The sequence below is a fragment of the Danio rerio genome, chromosome 8, assembly GCF_049306965.1.
Source record: "Danio rerio strain Tuebingen ecotype United States chromosome 8, GRCz12tu, whole genome shotgun sequence".
Lineage (NCBI taxonomy): Eukaryota > Metazoa > Chordata > Actinopteri > Cypriniformes > Danionidae > Danio > Danio rerio.
The window spans coordinates 5297268-5316084 of record NC_133183.1 but is presented as its reverse complement, the minus strand read 5'-3'; the positions used below and the strand labels follow the sequence as shown (position 1 = coordinate 5316084).

Below are 18817 nucleotides of genomic sequence, written 5' to 3'. Positions count from 1 at the left end.
CATGTTTGTAGAGCGAGTAGTTTGACAGCTTTCTAATATTTATTGCTAGTCATTTCTCCCGTAGGCCACTGAATTGGAAGTTCAAAAACAATCGTAAAAACATAATTAGCATGAACACACAGCACGCACTCCATCTCACTAGTTAAAACCGCAAGTACATATGTTACAGTTCTAGTGGCTTTTCGACATTTAAATAAGACAAAATCTTACATATTGTGCCTTTAATATTTATTCTTCTAAGCGTAAGAGGAAACGGTAGTAAGAACACAATAGTCAATTCAGGCCCCGTTTACATGAATGCGTTTTAGTTTTAATACGGCGTTTTAGAATGAAAACGATCTACGTCAACACTAGCGTTTCCCCAAGCATTTCTGAACAACTCTCCGTTCACATTATACCACTCAAAACGCACATCACGTGACCATACATACACTCTGTTATGCGCACGTCTGAGCTCCAGGCAGTCAGTGGGTGCTTTGAGCAGAACTCCCCGGGTAAAGATGTGCACGTCGGATAGTTCATCAAGAATCTACCGCTGGATCCAATCTCACTATATTTATTAAACGTGATATTTAATTCATCTTGTCAAGGTGGCAGTTATGCTATAGGCCCCGTTTTGTTATTAATATGCATACAATGAGGATGACGGTCATAATAATATGCAGCTACACCATACCTGTCAACATTGGGATGTGAAAATAAGGGATATGCACACCATAATAAGTAAACATAATAAACATAATAAATAAACAGTTAAATGGTCAGTAATATGTTTTATTGTTATTATTATAAAAGAAAAAATGAATAGTATACATTAGCAGCAAATAAATTTGCAAACTGTTCAGCTTATTAAAATTAATAGCTGTTATTAAGAAATAGAATTAAGCTATCAAATCTCATTAGCCGTTTTTTTCAATGTTTAACTTAGCAACGATCGAATCTCTTCTTTATTTGGATTTTTCGTTTGATTACATTAAACAACAGAGGTGTCACTTTAAAAACGCACACATCTAACATTAAAATGAAAGCATTCGACTGCTTTCCTGACTTTTTATGCTCATTTAGGACAAAATTAATTGTGATTGAAATAAAATCCACTAAGATCAATATCTTTAGATATTATTATCATTAATTATGTGTATATGTCTGTTCAAACACGCACCCAAAAGCCAGACTTTTGCTCCGATTTAAATTGCGTGTACAGAATCTGTTTGGGAAACAGCGTCTCATTAGCACTATGGAGCGCGTCAGCTGACAGTCACGCACCGCTATATGACTGTTTTGAGGATTGAGGATAATTGACGTTTCGCAGACGAGCAAACAATTTACCTGAGGTGTCCTCTGGAGTTTGTTTTCCATATCAAACATGCAAAGTCTGAACTTTGTGTAGGCTACTTAATATTGAGGAAAAAGCTCCAATCAGCCATGACTCCGTTTTCAGATGTCTCAGTTTTTCCCCTATCCACATTTTGACAGAGCAGCAGCATTTTAAAATGAAAACAGCCTCTTCAGCGTTGTTAAAAAGCTCTGTTTTCGGCTTTCAAAAACTCAGGTGTAGTGTGGATTCATTGTGTAACCTTAGCAAAACGTATGCGCTTTAAAACTAAAACGTATTAGTGTAAACAGGGCCTTGGTTTTGTTGTGAATATTGAAAAGGTCTGTGTGTTTCCGCTCTGACCTTCAGGATTGGCGTTGTCTTTGCGTCCGCGGCTGGAGTTTGAGGACATCAGGCCGCCGCTGGACTGGTGCTCTGGAGACTTGTTGGACTTGGTGGACATCATGAGCTGCTGACGGGCCAAACCTGGAGTGGCTGGAGAAGAGCTGTGCTCCAGAGCTTTATTAAACTGAACTGCAGAGCAGAGAACATACAGTCAGACCCACAGCCCAGATGCTCAGATATTGATCTAAAGTGGCCCTATTATGCAAAAATCACTTTTATAAGGAGTTTAAACACAGTCATGTGGCAACAGACTGTGACTATAACCAGCTAGCAATAGTAAAAATAGATTTATTAAATTTATTATAATCACACTTGATTAAAACAGTCTGCAGGAACACTTTGATTGATATTCTCCCTTTGGACGTGTCATTAGAGAGGAGAAGCCCCACCCACTAGTGACCATCTCTCCCTCATTAGCATAGGACATTAGTCTTGTTTTTGAATCTGCCACTATGCTGACACCGAGGCATCTGTAGCTCCTCCCTCTTTTAAAAACAGCACAATCTTATTAAAATTTAAAGCGACAGTCACCAAAATGGCACAATTAGGATCAAAGCCTAAAAGGGTCAGTTACAGAGAGTTCTAAAACATTATTTTTGTGTATGATGTGTACTTTGAGCTGACACATACACATCTAGGGACATCAGATTTTATTTTACATCTTTTTAAAAAGGGGCATAACAGGTCCCCTTTATAAAATACCAAATTTTTTTTCAGTGGATTAACTTGCATGAATTAACTGCTCTACATTAGACTAAAGCCGCCTTTCTACTGCACTTGACATTCCTACATGACTGTCGGAATACATCCCCTTGAGGCAGTCGCACAAAACTTTCAGTTTTGTCGTGCACCATAGAAGAGAAGATGATTCTCCTGGTGCCTGAAATAAAGAGGTGCAAAAGCAAGAGCAATTATTCTCTGTGCGTTCACCATGGTTAAATGAATGAATACTACAAACTCATAGATCACTAAAAATTTTGAGGGAATGTGGAGACAACATTAAAAAAAACATATTTTTATTAATTATTTAGAAATATAATTTTTTTGAAATATAGACTTTTTTTGCTAAAAAAAATAGAAAAACAACTATTTCTCATGTAGTGAGCACAGACCTGCTTGAACAACACTGGAATACATCACATCCAGTTGCCAGTCGCATACGGTCTAGTCGCAGGAGTTCAAATATTTTAACTTATCCGCAGCTCAAATCGAATCCGAATTTTTGTATACGGAGATGATCGGAACTCCACAAAGCTCCAGGACTTCCGGTCTGTTGCTTGTCATGTGCAGTGTAAAGGCGGCTTAACAATATACAGTGCATCAGGAAAGTATTGATTTGACATTTTTTATGTTACAGCCTTATTTTAAAACAGATTAAATTAATTTATTTCATCATTATTCCACACACAATAGCCCACAATGACAATGTGACCAAAAAGACTTTTTGAAATTGTTGCAAATTTATTTAAAATAAAAAAGCTGAAAAATCAGATGTACATCAGTATTCACAGCCTTTGCTCAATACGTTGTTGATGCACCTTTGGCAGCAGTTACAGCCTCAAGTCTTTTTGAAAATGATGCCAAAAGCTTGGCTCATCTGTCTTTGGGAATTTTTGCCCATTCCTCTTTGCAGTACCTCTCAAGCTCTATCAGGTTGGATGGGAAGCAACAGTGTACAGCCATTTTCAGATCCCTCCAGAGATGTTCAATAGGATTTAGGTCTGGGCTCTGGCTAGGCCACTCAAGGACATTCACAGAGTTGTTGTGAAATAACTTTATTGATATTTTGTTGGTGTGCTTTGGGTCATTGTCCTGCTGGAAGATGAACAGTCACCCCAGTCTGAGGTCAAGAGCACTCTGAAGCAGGTTTTCATTCAGGATGTCTCTGTTCATCGCTGCATTCATCTTTCCCTCTATCCTGACTAGTCTTCCAGTTCCTGCTGCTGAAAAACATCCCCACAGCATGATGCTGCCACCACCATGCTTCACTGTAGGGATGCTATTAGCCTGGTGATAAGCGCTGCCTGGTTTTCTCCAAACGTAACGTCTAGCATTCACTCCAAAGAGTTCAATTTGAGTCTCATCAGACCAGAGAATTTAGTTTCTTATGGTCTGAGATTTCTTCAGATGCTTTTTGGCAAATTCCAGGTGTAGTGTGGTTTCCGTCTGGCCACTCAACCATACAGGCCTGATTGGTGGATTGCTGCACAGATGGTTGTCCTTCTGTAAAGTTCTCTGCTCTCCACAAAAGAACGCTGAAGCTCAGATAGAGTGACTATTGGGTTTATTGATCACCTCCCTGACTAAGGCCCTTCTCCCCCGATCACTCAGCTTAGATGGCCGACCAGCTCTAGGAAGAGTCCTGGTGGTTAAACATCTTCCACTTGTGAATGATGGAGGTGACTGTGCTCATTTGGGACTTTCAGAGCAGCAGAAATGTTTCTGTAAGCTTCCCCAGCCTTGTGCCTCGAGGCAATCCTGTCTCGGAGGTCTACAGACAATTCCTTTGTCTTCATGCTTGGTTTGTGTTTTGACATGCAGTGTCAACCCTGGGAGCTTATATAGACAGGTAAGTGCCTTTACAAATCATGTCCAATCAACTGAATTGACCACAGGTGAACTCCATTGAAGCTGCTGAAACATCTCAAGAATGATCAGTGAAAACAGAATGAACCTGAGCTCTATTTACAGCTTCACTGTAAAGGCTGTGAATACTGATGTACATCTGATTTTTCAGCTTTACTATTTTTAATAAATTTGCAACAATTTCAAAAACTCTTTTTTCACATTGTCATTATGGGATATTGTGTGTAGAATTCAGAGGAAATACATGAATTTAATCCATTTTGGATTAAGGCTGTAACATAAACAAATGTGGAAAAAGTGAAGCGCTATCAATACTTTGCGGATGCACTGTACACCCTTGCAAAATAGACATAAAATTTTTGATTTCTTGTGGACTTTACAACAATAGTTTGCACCTTCTCTGAGCTCCAGGCGTGTTTTCTGCAGGGCGTCCTCCAGCTCGGAGCATCGGGCTCGCTCTTTATCCAGCGCCGCCTTCAGGTCGCTGTATTGCAGGGGCACAGGAGTGGCGGCGGGCACCACGGGCACCTGTGTCTGTCCCTGAGCCGCCAGCGCCGCAAGCAGATCCTCCCGCCGCCGACCACCAAACAGCCCCTGCACCCACAACACCAGAGCCAGTGAATCGCCCAGGCTCACGCTCACTTTACTCTTACACTGAGATGTGGTCAATCCCATCACAAGCAGACCCTCGTCAGTTTTCACCTGCCTTTTACATGCATTCTTTTTGATGATGTAGGTGGGTACTAGCATGTTGCATGAAGTTTCTAGGTGATTGCTAAGTGATTGCTATGATATCCTGCTTTGTTGAAATTTTGTTGCTAGGGTGTTCTTGATGGTTGTTAGAGGATTGCTTGTGGTTTCTATCTGTAATGAATTACAAGCATTCTGATTAGGGCTGGATAGAACTAAACATTCTGATTGGCTGAAGGGCTGAACTGATCAAAGTTTTCTGATTGGCTGAAACTTAGACGGATACAATACACGCATTCTGATTGGGTGAGACTGGATAGAACAGAGCGTTCTGATTGGCTAAAGTACTGGTCAGATTAAAGCGTTCTGATTGGCTGAAAGGTTAGAGGGATACAGTACAAGCATTTTGAATGGTTGGGGCTGGATAGAACTGAGCGTTCTGATTGGTTGAAGTGCTGAACAGATGAAAGAGTTTTGATTGGCTGAAGTGTTAGATGGATACAATAAAAGCATTCTGATTGGTAGGGGCTGGATAGAACCTATGTACTGATTGGTTGAAGGGCTGGACAGTTTGGCTGAAAGATTAGACGAATACAATACAAGTGATCTGATTGGTTAAGTCTGGATAGATATGAGCTTTCTGATTGGTTAAAGGCCTGGACAGATGAAACAGTTCTGATTGGCTAAAAGATTAGACGAATACAATACAAGTATTCGGATTGGTTGAAGCTGAATAGAACCAAGCGTTCTGATTGGCTAAAGGGCTGGACAGATGGAAGATTTCTGATTGGCTGAAAGGCTAGAGGAATACAGTACAAGCATTCTGATTCGTATGGGCTGGATAGATACAAGAATTCTGATTGGTTGAGTGGCTGGACCGATGAAGGTGTTCTAATTTGCCGAAGGACTGGAAAGATATCAATGTTTTTAATTAGCTGAACTGCTTGACAAATGAAAGAGTTCTGATTGGCTAAAAGGTTAAATGGAGACAGTACAAGCATTCTGATTGGTAGGGGCTGGATAGATTCAAGAACTCTGATTGGTTGAACGGCTGGACCGATGAAAGTGTTCTGATTGGCTGAAAAACTGGAAAGATATCAGTGGTTTTAATTAGCTGAACTGCTGGACAGATAAAAGATTTTTGATTGGCTGAAAGGTTAAACGGATACAGTACAAGCATTCAGATTGGTTGGGGCTGATTGGTTGACGCAGTTAGTATATGGTTATTTGCATATGTAACTGGAAGGACAGCTAATGCGCAGCTCAGCAAGCAGTTAGTCAGATTAGTTAGTGAAGTGAATTTACAGATGACTCTGACCTTTTTCTTCTTAGAGGGGTGCTCTACCTTGGCCTGCAGGAAGTCTATGAGCTTGGTCTGCTGGGTGATCGTCCCCTCCATCTTCACCTTCTCGTGAGAATACGCCGCCTGTGAAGGGAACATTGAGTGCATACAGAACACATTCAACATTATATGGTATAGAATTGAGCATTTTCCACATTTTTTATTAGATTAACTGTTAAATTGTCAAAGCTTTTAAGTTAAAAATAAATAAAATGTAAATTATTTAAAATAATTTATCAATTCCAAAAATATTATATAATTAAAATTATTATATACAATATTTTGCACATATATTTTGTATGAAATGTACTTTGACATGCAATATAATCTTATTTAAATCGTACATTATTTAAATTAATTAGGTAAGTTACTATTAATATTCATATTTAGCTACCTTGTGCACGCCTATTCCTGGAATAGCAACATATTTAAAAAATTCAAATGTAAAACTTGAAAATAAAAAACTGCTGCATCTGTGTTATTTTAGTATACTATGATACTGTGCAGCAAATACAATTCTTTCTAAAAATAGCCTGTATGCAGTGGGTGTTATGCGGCAGTGGTGTCAGTTCAGTGTTGCCTGTTTATGTCACAGGCAGTTAACATATCTGGAAATAAAAATACAGTTATTTTAAACCAATCGATAAACAGTTTTGGAAGTGAATCAAATAATAAGTGATAAACAAGATCACTCTCAATATGACAGATCAATTGTAATGTATAATAAGTCACTTATTTATATTTAGTCATTTAGTAGACGCTTTTATCCAAAGCGACTTACAAATGAGGACAAGGAAGCAATTTACACAACTATAAGAGCAACAATGAATAAGTGCTGTAGGCAAGCTTCAGGTATGTAAAGAAATTGTAAGAAGCAAAACATTAGTAATTTTTTATTCATTTATTTTTTGTAGTTAGTGGAGGAGTCAGAGAGGGAATTGCATATTAGTAAGTAAAGTGGAGACTAAATAGTTGAGTTTTTAATTGTTTCTTGAAGACAGCGAGTGACTCTGCCATTCTGATGCAGTTAGGGAGTTCATTCCACCAACTGGGCAGATTGAATGCGAGAGTTCGGGAAAGTGATTTCTTCCCTCTTTGGGCTGGAACCTCGAGACGACGTTTATTCACAGAACGCAAGTTTCTGGAGGGCACATAAATCTGCAGAAGTGAGAGCAGATAAGAAGGGGCGCAGCCAGAAGTCGCCTTGTAAGCAAACATCAGAGCTTTGAATTTGATGCGTGCAGCAACTGGCAGCCAGTGCAAACGGATGAGCAGCAGAGTGACATGTGCTCTTTTAGGTTCATTAGAGACCGCTCATGCTGCTGCGTTCTGAAGCAGCTGAAGAGGTTTGATAGAGTTAGCTGGAAGCCCGGCTAGTAGAGAGTTGCAATAGTCCAGTCTGGAGAGAACAAGAGCTTGAACAAGGAGTTGAGCTGCATGTTCAGATAGGAAGGGTCGGACCTTTCTGATGTTGTAGAGTGCGAATCTGCAAGATCGAGCAGTTCTAGAGATGTGGAGGTTATTTAATTATAGAACTAAATGTCAAACTTTTGTGACTTTTTCTTCAAAACAATAATCTGATAATTTATAGATAATTTAGCTCGTTTTAAGCAAAACAATATTATTTTTGAAAACAACAATGTCTTTCTTGTCAAGAAACTGCTTCTTGATTTAATAATTATAGACATTTAGACTAGAAACAAAACAAAAAACGAAAGATTTACACTTTTTGCACTTTCATTTTTTTTTTATAGTCTTAGATGATCCATTAAATAAACTCTTTTTTCAAGATATGTAATCCCTGCATAATGTGCACAGAGTTTATTTAGGTTGTTAACATTTAAGTTTTTTCATTTCATCATTCATTAATGGAAAAGTTTAAAGCTTTTGTCATCATTTACTCTTCTTTCACGTTCCAATCCTTTATGGTCTTCTTTATTCTGTACCCTGTCCCCATTGACTTCAATAGTATTTGATTTCCCTACAATGCAAGTCAATGGTTACCGGTTTTTAGCTTTCTTCAAATTATCTCCTTTAGTGTTCAACAGAATAAAGAAGCTCTTAAAGGGTTGAAAGCATTTGAGGCTGAATAAACAGTGAGTGCATTTTCATTTTGGGGTGAACTTATCCCTTTAAGGTTTTATTTTTGACCGTGTTATAAAACAATATATGTAGTCATTGTGAATGCATTATCAGTCCTAAACACTCTTCTGCTGCTAACCTGTATGTTTTCCAGCTGGTACTCCAGGTCTGTGCGCTCGGTCTTCAGCAGGTCGGTCTGGTCCAGCGCATCCTGCAGTCCTTGAGTCAGTCTGAAGATGTGGCTCTTCTGCATGTCCAGCTGCTGCTGCAGTTTAGCTTGCTGAGAAACACACACAGGCACACACACACTGTGAATACAAAGTTCTGTCGTAAAACCATACACCACCTGACAAAAGTCTTGTCGCCTATCCCAAGTTTTAGGAACAACAAATAATAACTTGACTTCTAGTTGATCATTTGGTCTCAGAAGTGGCTTTTACGAAAGGCAAAGGCCTCTAGATTATGCTTATTTTACCACAATAAAATATAATCATGTCTTGATTTAAAATTATTTAATTAGGACAGTAAAGTCTGACTTTGCTTAGACAAAAGTCTTGTTATTGAACAGAGATAATGTCCAGTATAGAATAAGTCATGCTGCAGTGGAAACAGAATGAATATTATGTATGACTTCCATGAGCTTGGAGGACTGCATCCATACATCTCTGCAATGACTCAAAATCCCAGAGTTCATCAAGATTCTTTGGATTCATCTTTAATGCCTCCTCCTTCATTTTACCCCAGACATGCTCAACAATGTTCATGTTTGGTGACTGGGCTGGCCAATCCTGGAGTACCTTGACCTTCTTTACTTTCAGGAGCTTTGATGTCGAAGGCATGAGAAGGAGCGCTATCCTGCTGGAGAATTTGCCCTCTCCTGTGGTTTGTAATGTAACGGGCAGCACAAATGTCTTGATACCTCAGGGTGTTGATGTTACAATCCACTCTGCAGATCTCTCGCACGCCCCCATACTGAATGTAACCCCAAACCATGATTTTTCCTTCACCAAACCTGACTGATTACTGTGAGAATCTTGACTACATGTGGGTTCCAGTAGGTCTTCTGCAGTATTAGTGATGATTGTGCTGCAGTTCAACAGATGATTCATCAGAAAAATCTACTTCTACCACTTTTCCAAATGATTAACTAGAAGTCAAGTTATGATTTGTTGCTTTTACAACTGGGATCAACGACAAGACTTTTGTCAGGTAGTGTATGTTTATTCAGGCTGATAGGTCACCTGAACTGCTCCTACATCATTAACTTGGTGCATGAGATTTTCGATAATAAATAGTTATTCTTCAAGGTATTTTGAAGTGCCCAAAGGATCTATATTGTGCATATTCATCATCACGACATATTAAATGACTGAATGTGGGCATATGTCTAGTTCTGAGTGCTGATAAAGTGAAGCACCTCGTCCATGAGTCTCTGCTTCATCTCTCTCTCCGTCTCCAGCTTCTGCTGCAGGCTGCGAGCGTTCATCTCCAGCATGCCGTGCTTCTTCTCCAGATCACCCAGCTGATCGATACAATCAATATACAGAGTTCAGTCGGACATCAACATTTACTGCATCAACGACACATCATTAAAGTTCAATACATTTGAACACTTTTTGAAAGATAAATGTGTTAATTTGCTGGAAAGCAAAACTTTAAAAAGTGTGCCAAAATACAAGTCACTTTTTTTTTAATCCAAAATAGTGCTGTCTCTGATATACACACTGGCGACTGGTGCAATTGTGTCGATGAGTTCGTTCTTCGTACCTTGCTTAAATGATTAAGATGATTTGGCAGATCCTGGATCTGTTCCTCTTGATAACTGATCTCTGGCTAATTTGGTTCTTCAAACAAGTTCGTAAATCAGATTAAAATTTCTGGATAAACTGATCTGAGATCGCTGCGTGTGTTGTGAAGGACAGATCTATCGATCCTCTAATCATGATCAGCAATGTAATGATTGGCTGACGCCACAGCAGCATAATGACATCATCTGATTAATATTCATTTATCCATGTTAGCAAGTTACATCAAATAAACAGTAAACGGTTTGTTGAATATGAAACACAATAACTTTCCACATTTGTTGTGAACTGCAGGCTTTACACTTTCATGTGTCAAGAGTATTCATCATGTATTTCAATGCATATCAGTGTATTTAGTTCTACATTTAGAGAAGATTTTCTTTATTTTAGTGGCCTATAGGCCTACTCAAGTTTTGTAATCGGTGTAAGGAATAACGGTATAAATTAATTTTGCATTAAAAGCATTTTGATATCGGTAAAGGTATCAATCACCAGGATATTAGTGATCAAAACCTGTGCATGACTGCATAAATTATTATCCTTTTTTTAAATAAGTAAAATATTTAAAATATAAATTTACTCTTTGAACACTGCAAAAAAAGCTTTTCTTACTTGGATTTTTTGTCTTGTTTCTAGTCCAAATATCTAAAAGTTCTTAAATCAAGAAGCATTTTCTAGACAAGCAAAACATATAGTCTTGTTTTAAGAAATAATATCCCAAAATGAAGCGAGTTTTTCCTTAAATCAAGCAAAATAATCTGCCAATGGGGTAAGCAAAATAATCTTATCACAAATCGAAAAACAAGATTATTTTGTTCACAGTTATATTGGAGCTTTATATCGGATGTTTTTTTGATGATCTTGAGGCCCACTGCAACTTGACGAACTGTAGCAGTGAGATTTTCCCCACCCAACGATATTGAATTGACAGCTGCGTATTAACATGTCTCAGTATTAATGAGTATAATCATCTCCACAAGACAGAATTTGCAATTGGGAATTAACTGATTATACTCATGATGACATGATTATAATCATAAATTCATTATAATGAAACTGAGAATAAAAGATCTGTTCCAACTCTCTGTGATCAAACGGCACTTCAAGAAGCAGCAAGTGCTACATTTTTCAAAGCATTTTAAACTATACTTTTTGAGCTATGTAATTTACAACCACTGGAATCACCATCATGTACACAACTATAAACTAGAACTGCTCGATCGTGCAGATTCGCACTCTATAACATCAGAAAGGTCCGACCCTTCTTATCTGAACATGCAGCTCAACTGCTTGTTCAAGCTCTTGTTCTCTCCAGACTGGATTATTGCAACTCTACTAGCCGGGCTTCCAGCTAACTCTATCAATCCTCTTCAGATGCTCCAGAACGCAGCAGCACGAGTGGTCTTTAATGAACCTAAAAGAGCACATGTCACTCCGCTGCTCATCCGTTTGCACTGGCTGCCAGTTGCTGCTCGCATCAAATTCAAAGCTCTGATGTTTGCTGACCAAGCGACTTCTGGCTTTGCTCCTTCTTATCTGCTCTCACTTCTGCAGATTTATGTGCCCTCCAGAAACTTGCGTTCTGTGAATGAACGTCGCCTCGTGGTTCCATCCCAAAGAGGGAAGAAATCACTTTCGCGAACGCTCACGCTCAATCTGCCCAGTTGGTGGAATGAACTCCCTAACTGCATCAGAACGGCAGAGTCACTCGCTGTCTTCAAAAAACGACTAAAAACTCAACTATTTAGTCTCCACTTCACTTCCTAATCTGCAATTGCCTCTCTGAATATCACACTAACTGTACTCAAAAAACTTGCCTACATCACTTATCCATTATTGCTCTTATAGTTGTGTAAATTGCTTCCTTGTCCTCATTTGTAAGTCACTTTGGATAAAAGCGTCTGCTAAATGACTAAATGTAAATGAGGATGCTTCAATCATACAGCAGGAGTCCAGCTTTGTTGACGTTAAATTAGATTTTGTACAGTAACCTCGCTATACAATTTCTAAAGCAGTATATTTACCCATTTGCTGGGTAACCAGTCACATTTCTCTTGGGTAAATGAGCAAAAACAACTTTACGTGTGAATGTTGTAATGCCATTTATACAGTATGTGGCTCACTCATCTTACTGTGCTATCTGTGACTCTGGGTCTCTGTTTCATCAAAAGTTACTTTCTGTTTTTTTTTTTTTTTTTTTTTTGCTGCATGTGTTAAATCCTGACTTTAGTTATCCTTCTTTAAAGACAAAAACATCTACAATTCCCTCTGATCTAAAAATTGACATTTTCAACAGGGTATAATACATATATATACACATATATATATCCACATATACCCCACTGGGGCCCTTTAAGCAGATGTTTCTCTCCACACTCACAGTGTCAGAAAGGCCCTCAGCCTTGAGTTTCTGGTCTTTGAGCGCCTGCTGCAGAACCAGGATTTCAGCTTTGTGCTCTTTCACCGCCAGCTCCACGGCCTGCCGAGACTCAGAGTTTCTCTGTTCTGCACGCAGTCTGAAAAAAGCAGAGAGAAAGAGTTATCAAACAATAAAGTGCTGGAACAGCGCAGTACAGCTCTTACCTCAGTGTTTCTGTCTCTATACTTATCGCTCATTACATAACGCTTATATAACTACAGGCACTTCAGGCCCTGTAGACATTTGAAAAACAAACTGCTTTAGCAAACTTAATATCTTATTTTGTCCACGTATAATGTCCAACATTTACATGAAGATATATTTGCAACTGTTCTAAACAGTGTTTGTGTCTAACAATTGTTCTGAACAAGTTTGAAGAGCCTCCTCTGACGGCCAGAACTGGACTCTGCATGTATGTGTGTGTTTTTGTTTGTTTACGTGTGTGATTTATTTTTCTATGCTCACACAGACTCATGATTACCATAGTTCAGTAATTTAGACCTGCTCTGACGGTCAGAACTGGACTCTGTCTGTGAGTGTTGTGCTGTACCGGTTCTGCTTCTCGCTGTCCAACTGTCTTTGCAGGTCTCTGGCTCTGCGCTCGGCCTGGTTTTTCTCCTCGTCCAGAGCAGATCTCCAGTTCTCCCACTGCCTCTCCTTCTCCATCAGCTCATCATTCAGAGTCTCCAGCTCCATAACCTGCTCCTCCAGCATTGTACATGTCGTCTTCAGCGTCTCGATGTTCTGCGTGCACACATAGGAAGTAGAGATGCGCGGTTGGCGGTTATAGCCGCGGACTCCGCGGATAAACCGCGGATCGGGCGGATGACGTTACGAAAAAATAATATTTTAATTAAATTCGGGCGGGTGGCGGGCGGTTGCACTGTTTTTATAGGCATAGCTGGCGCACCAACGAAAAAGCCTAGGACTGACTTTACAGAATGGGAGGAGGAATCGGATACACTAATTCTGGATGAAGTACAGAAGTATTCCTCTACAAACTTCCGTATAGACGGATCAGCAGAGGAAAATCTACTTTCCTTTAGGGAGAAATAAGACCAGTTATTCCCACGACTGCAGCACCTTTCCAAGAGAATTATAATGCATTTCAGCAACAAGTGCTGCGAGCGAGCGCTCCTTCAGTGCAGCAGGGCGCATTATGGCTATGCAGGCGCTCCCGTCTGAATCCTGACACTGTCATACATGCACTTAGCCTGGTCAGACTTTATGTTCGCTCAAAGAGGGATGGCAAATCTATTTTTCTAATTTAATTTCTAATTGTGGGGGTGACTGAGCCTATAAGGCTTAGGCACGATATGACGTTTTTATTAAAAAAAAATTTCAACTGTTTGCCAAAGCATGCGACTATAGCCTATGCCTACATTAAGATATTTATGTTAATATTTTTTTACTGCCTGTTGTTTCTTTTGGCATATAAAATAGGTATTGTCTGATAGAGATATCAATAAAGGTTAATCTGTGTCGCAGAACTGGTGTTGTTTCCGATTTCTACAAGCTCAATAACATCCACAGCAAAAAATAAAAAATAATAAATAAAAAAATAGTCGAAAAACTGTGCCCATTAATTAGATGTGCAAGGCAATCAGGTACGTTTTTGGGGTTGCTATGGACAACTACAAATGTAAACATTATTATAATATAAATGACTTAGTATTCTATCTATTTACTAAAAAATAAAGTCATTTAGTAGTAGGCTAAATAGCAGCATGTTGAAATGATGTGTCAATGCGTTAATTTCTATTAGGCTACAATAAAAAAAGTTGTACAGTACAGTGCGTTTAATTTAGGCTATTTATTTACTTTTGTCCCTGTGCGCCGATTGGAGACGGAGTTCACTGCTGATGAGAGCTCGGGTGCTTCTCATTTCTTATTTGTGCATCCTCGTTTCCTTTCCTTGCTTTCTTTCCTCGTGTTTCCACCCCGCCGGGATACGAGGCAAGGACGCAAGGAAAAGACTTAAGGACCGATGAATCGAATCAAGTGAAAAGACACGTCCTCGTATCTTTAGCGTCACTTCAAAGCGTCGTCAATTAATGACTTGCACGTTTGGATTAACTGCATGTCTACAGTAAAGTCAATCTCTATTCTATAATGAGCAATAAAGAAACATTCATTTAATAAAAAAAGGAATAAGCCATTTAAATGAAGAGCCCAATCAGCAGATGGCGGGCGGGTGCGGTTTTAAAAATTGGTCAAAAATGTTAGTGCGGATGGATGGCGGACGGATGATGAATTTTGTCATGCGGTTGCGGATGAAATAATAGCCCATCCGCGCATCTCTAATAGGAAGCCCTACGTTAACAGTGCCCTGAAACCTGCTCACTTGAAAAAAAGTGAAAATGACGTCAACTGAAACTTTCTGTCCTATCCCACCAAAAGGATACCCTTGGTAGTGGAAACGCAAGCCTGATTAGGGTGACCCGAACTGACCTGAACCGTACCGTACTGTACCAGTCAGTGGAAACGAGCCAAAAGAGGCACAAATGTACTTGCCATTTTAACAATGTGGCACAAAATGTGAAAATTACTGTAGCACTAGTCTGAAAATAGCAACAAATCACGCCATACACATCCTGCGCCTTATTGCGTCGGGTTTATAATAGGGCCCTCTATCTTTCAGGTGCGGATCCGGTATTGATTCTCTGAGAGCTGACGGGTCACCAGATGTCCCGTATCCAGCAGATGTGGCAGGACTGGATATTTAGAAAAGACACGGGAGCGAAAGAAAGCAGGAGTCTCCAAATATAGCAGACGTGTGAGTGTGTGTGTGTGTGTGTGAAGTCCAACGCTAGCAGGGCAGAGGAGCAGCAGTGGAGATGACACATCACTGCCTCCTACCACAGTCTATGATTACCAGCAGCTACTGTTACACAACAACCTGCACTGAACACCTACACACACACACACGCAGCCCACGCGCATGCATCACCACACACACATACACAGAGACCACACACACATGCACGAGACAAAGAGACGCATACATCCCTGTACACACACACACACACACACACACTTATAAAGATATCACAGACACATATGCATCAGCACACATACATGCATCAACACACACATCACTGTATACACACACACACACAGACAAAATAAACACATACATCACTGTACACACAAACAATCACACAGAGATCGCACAAACACACACACACACATGCATCAGTACAAATACAAGCATCACCACACACACACACACACCTACTCACATCACCACACACAGAACACACACATATTTGTGTGTGTGTGTGCGCATGCGTGCAGGCTGTGTGTATGTTTATGAGTGTTTGTTCGTGTGTGTATCTGTGTATGTGTCCTGTGAGTGTGTGTGTGTGTGTGTGTGTATGTGTTCATGTATCTGCATGTGTGTGAATTTGTGTGACTGCATGTGTACAGTATTGTGTGTGTGTGTGTGTGTGCATGCGTGCATTCATACGTGCTGTGCATGTATGTGTATGTTTATGTGTGTTTGTTTGTGTGTGTATCTGTGTATGCGTCCTGTGTATGTGTGTGAGTGTGTTTGTGTGTGCATATGCGTTTATGTATCTGCATGTGTGTGTGTGTTGCCGTGTCACCTGTTTCTGGTTGTTGAGGTGCATCTCTCGGTCTGCCACCTCTGTCCTGTGTGTGTGTGTGTGTGTGTGTGTGTGTTGCCGTGTCACCTGTTTCTGGTTGTTGAGGTGCATCTCTCGGTCTGCCACCTCTGTCCTGTGTGTGTGTGTGTGTGTGTGTGTGTGTGTGTGTTGCCGTGTCACCTGTTTCTGGTTGTTGAGGTGCATCTCTTGGTCTGCCACCTCTGTCCTGTGTGTGTGTGTGTGTGTTGCCGTGTCACCTGTTTCTGGTTGTTGAGGTGCATCTCTCGGTCTGCCACCTCTGTCCTGTGTGTGTGTGTGTGTGTGTGTTGCCGTGTCACCTGTTTCTGGTTGTTGAGGTGCATCTCTCGGTCTGCCAACTCTGTCCTGTGTGTGTGTGTGTGTGTGTTGCCGTGTCACCTGTTTCTGGTTGTTGAGGTGCATCTCTCGGTCTGCCACCTCTCTCCTGAGGCGCTCCACGTCCTGCTTGAGCTGCAGGCGCTCCTCGTTCTCGTCTGTGGCCTCGTCCAGCTGTTTGGACAGGTAGAAGTTCTGCCGGTTCAGCTCCGCGTTTTCTTGCGTCAGCTGCGTCAACTGCTCCTCCAGATCCGTGATCACCTGAAGACAGAAAAAAAGAAATGAGATCATGCAAAAAACATTTCATAGAGTAAGTCACACTTTATTTTAATCAGAATCAGAAAGAGCTTTATTGCCAGGTATGTTCGCACGTACGAGGAATTTGTGACAGAGCTTCTACAGTGCAACAGAATGACAGAGACAGCACAAAAAACAGATCATAATTAAAGCTGCAAGCAGCGATGATAGGGACCTCGCACCCGGGCTCACCGCCTCCCGGTGGCCTCAGGATGACAGAGAAGAGAGAACAACATTAATTTAAGCCGATATATATAAACAACCTGAGAAAAATAACAAATTTATGCCAAACTTTTCAGCAGGTGGCGCTATGACTGACTCAATATTGGCATGTAGATCTGTTCAGGAGAGGATTTTAATCAACCATGTGAAGTCTTAGGCGGATCGGACATTGTGTGGTTGAGTTATAAGCCGAACTACCTTCTGCCAGCAGGTGGCGCTATGACTGACTCAAAATTGGCATGTAGATGTCTTTAGGAGGATTTTAATCAACCATGTGAAATTTCAGGCAAATCGGACTTTGTGTGGTTGAGTTATAAGCCAAACTACCATCTGTCAGCAGGTGGCGCTATGACTGACTCAATATTGTTATGTAGATGTGTTCAGGAGATGATTTTAATCAACCATGTGAAGTTTCAGGCAGATCGGACATTGTGTGGTTGAGTTATAAGCCAAACTACCATCTGTCAGCAGGTGGCGCTATGACTGTGTCTCAATATTGGCATGTAGATGTGTTCAGGAGAGGACTTTTATCCATCATTTGAAGTTTCAGGCTGATCAGACAGTGGCTGTTTCTCAATTCCAAGAACGCAGAGAACGGACTTGCTTTCTTGTGGAGAGCGGTCTTGCCAGGTGTCCTCGGAAGAACGAACTCAGGAGACCGCGAGGGCAGAGAACGCGTCCTTTGAGAAATGAGATGCTGCGTTCTTCCTGATGGTCACGTGACCTTCACGCGTTTTAAATGGAAATTATTTAAACATTACAGCACTCATACAACGATTTATTGATGTCCCCCTTTTCAAAATATATACTTTGCATAAAAGCATTATAAATATACCCTGCACAATATAAATAAAACAGATTTTAATACGAATTTCAGCAGACAAACACCCTTAATGTGTTTATTCCTTTATTAAGATGTTCATGGTAATGTTTACTTTCACCGTTAAATTTAGGGAAACTCCTGAGGTAAATAAGTCATATCTCTGAACTTTAATAATAAATCTAAATTAAATGCAGCGCTTCCCACCTCCAGTCGCAATGACTTCTGGGACTTCCAGAGCGAGTTCGGTGCTCAAGTCTGCATCAGTGCGTCCTCGATATCAAGAACACATCCGGGAAGTTTCACGCGTCCTCCGTACTTGCGGTCTTGAGTATTGGAACTGAACTTAGGCAGCTGATGATGAGGTTACACGAGAACGCAAGGCCGCTAAAGAACGCATATTGAGAAACAGCCAGTGTGTGGTTGAGTTATAAGGACTTCCTGATCCATGACGAAGCGTTGAGGTTTGTCATGCCACCAGGGACATGACCCTCTGCGAAAACTCTAGATCTTCACAATTTAATTTCACCAAGGCCTTTAGATGACAAAAGCCAATTTTGGTGTTGATCCAATAAAATCCCTAGGAGGAGTTTGTTAAAATATAACGCCTAAAAATGTCAAAAACGCCACTTTTTCACTGCAGGAAGTTAAAAATATCCGACTTCTTGTTGGGTTTGAGATTCCGCTCCAAGAGACTTTTTCGTAGGTTTTGGCCTGTTTGAGGTGTGTGCCGATTTTAGTGCATGTGCGTGATTCGTAGCTCAGGGGCCTGTCCGTCTAATTTTAATAGGTGGCGCTGTCGAGTCATTTTGCCACGAATTTTGCCAGAATAATAATAAGAAACGGAGCAAATCAGATAGGGCCTTGCACAG

General features: G+C 40.4%; 2 protein-coding genes across 16 annotated transcripts in view; both read right to left on the bottom strand.

The window, feature by feature from the left end:
- gcn1 (GCN1 activator of EIF2AK4) overlaps window positions 1–18817 on the bottom strand; it is a 779792-nt gene that overhangs the window by 391994 nt on the left and 368981 nt on the right. The gene's annotated exons all lie outside the window — the stretch shown is intronic.
- The window catches only part of citb (citron rho-interacting serine/threonine kinase b), a 135385-nt gene that overhangs the window by 27486 nt on the left and 89082 nt on the right, over window positions 1–18817 (bottom strand). For 9 of the 15 annotated variants that reach the window (XM_068223090.2, XM_068223087.2, XM_073910033.1 and 6 more), the window contains exons 16-23: window positions 16670–16867; window positions 13195–13388; window positions 12606–12741; window positions 9838–9942; window positions 8560–8700; window positions 6315–6422; window positions 4702–4900; window positions 1679–1849 (exon numbers count right to left, since the gene is read on the bottom strand). In XM_068223090.2, the coding sequence (XP_068079191.1) occupies window positions 1679–1849; window positions 4702–4900; window positions 6315–6422; window positions 8560–8700; window positions 9838–9942; window positions 12606–12741; window positions 13195–13388; window positions 16670–16867 (1252 nt within the window). The remainder of the gene's footprint in view (window positions 1–1678; window positions 1850–4701; window positions 4901–6314; window positions 6423–8559; window positions 8701–9837; window positions 9943–12605; window positions 12742–13194; window positions 13389–16669; window positions 16868–18817) is intronic. The other 6 variants (XM_073910035.1, XM_073910041.1, XM_073910038.1 and 3 more) reach the window with 1 other exon arrangement.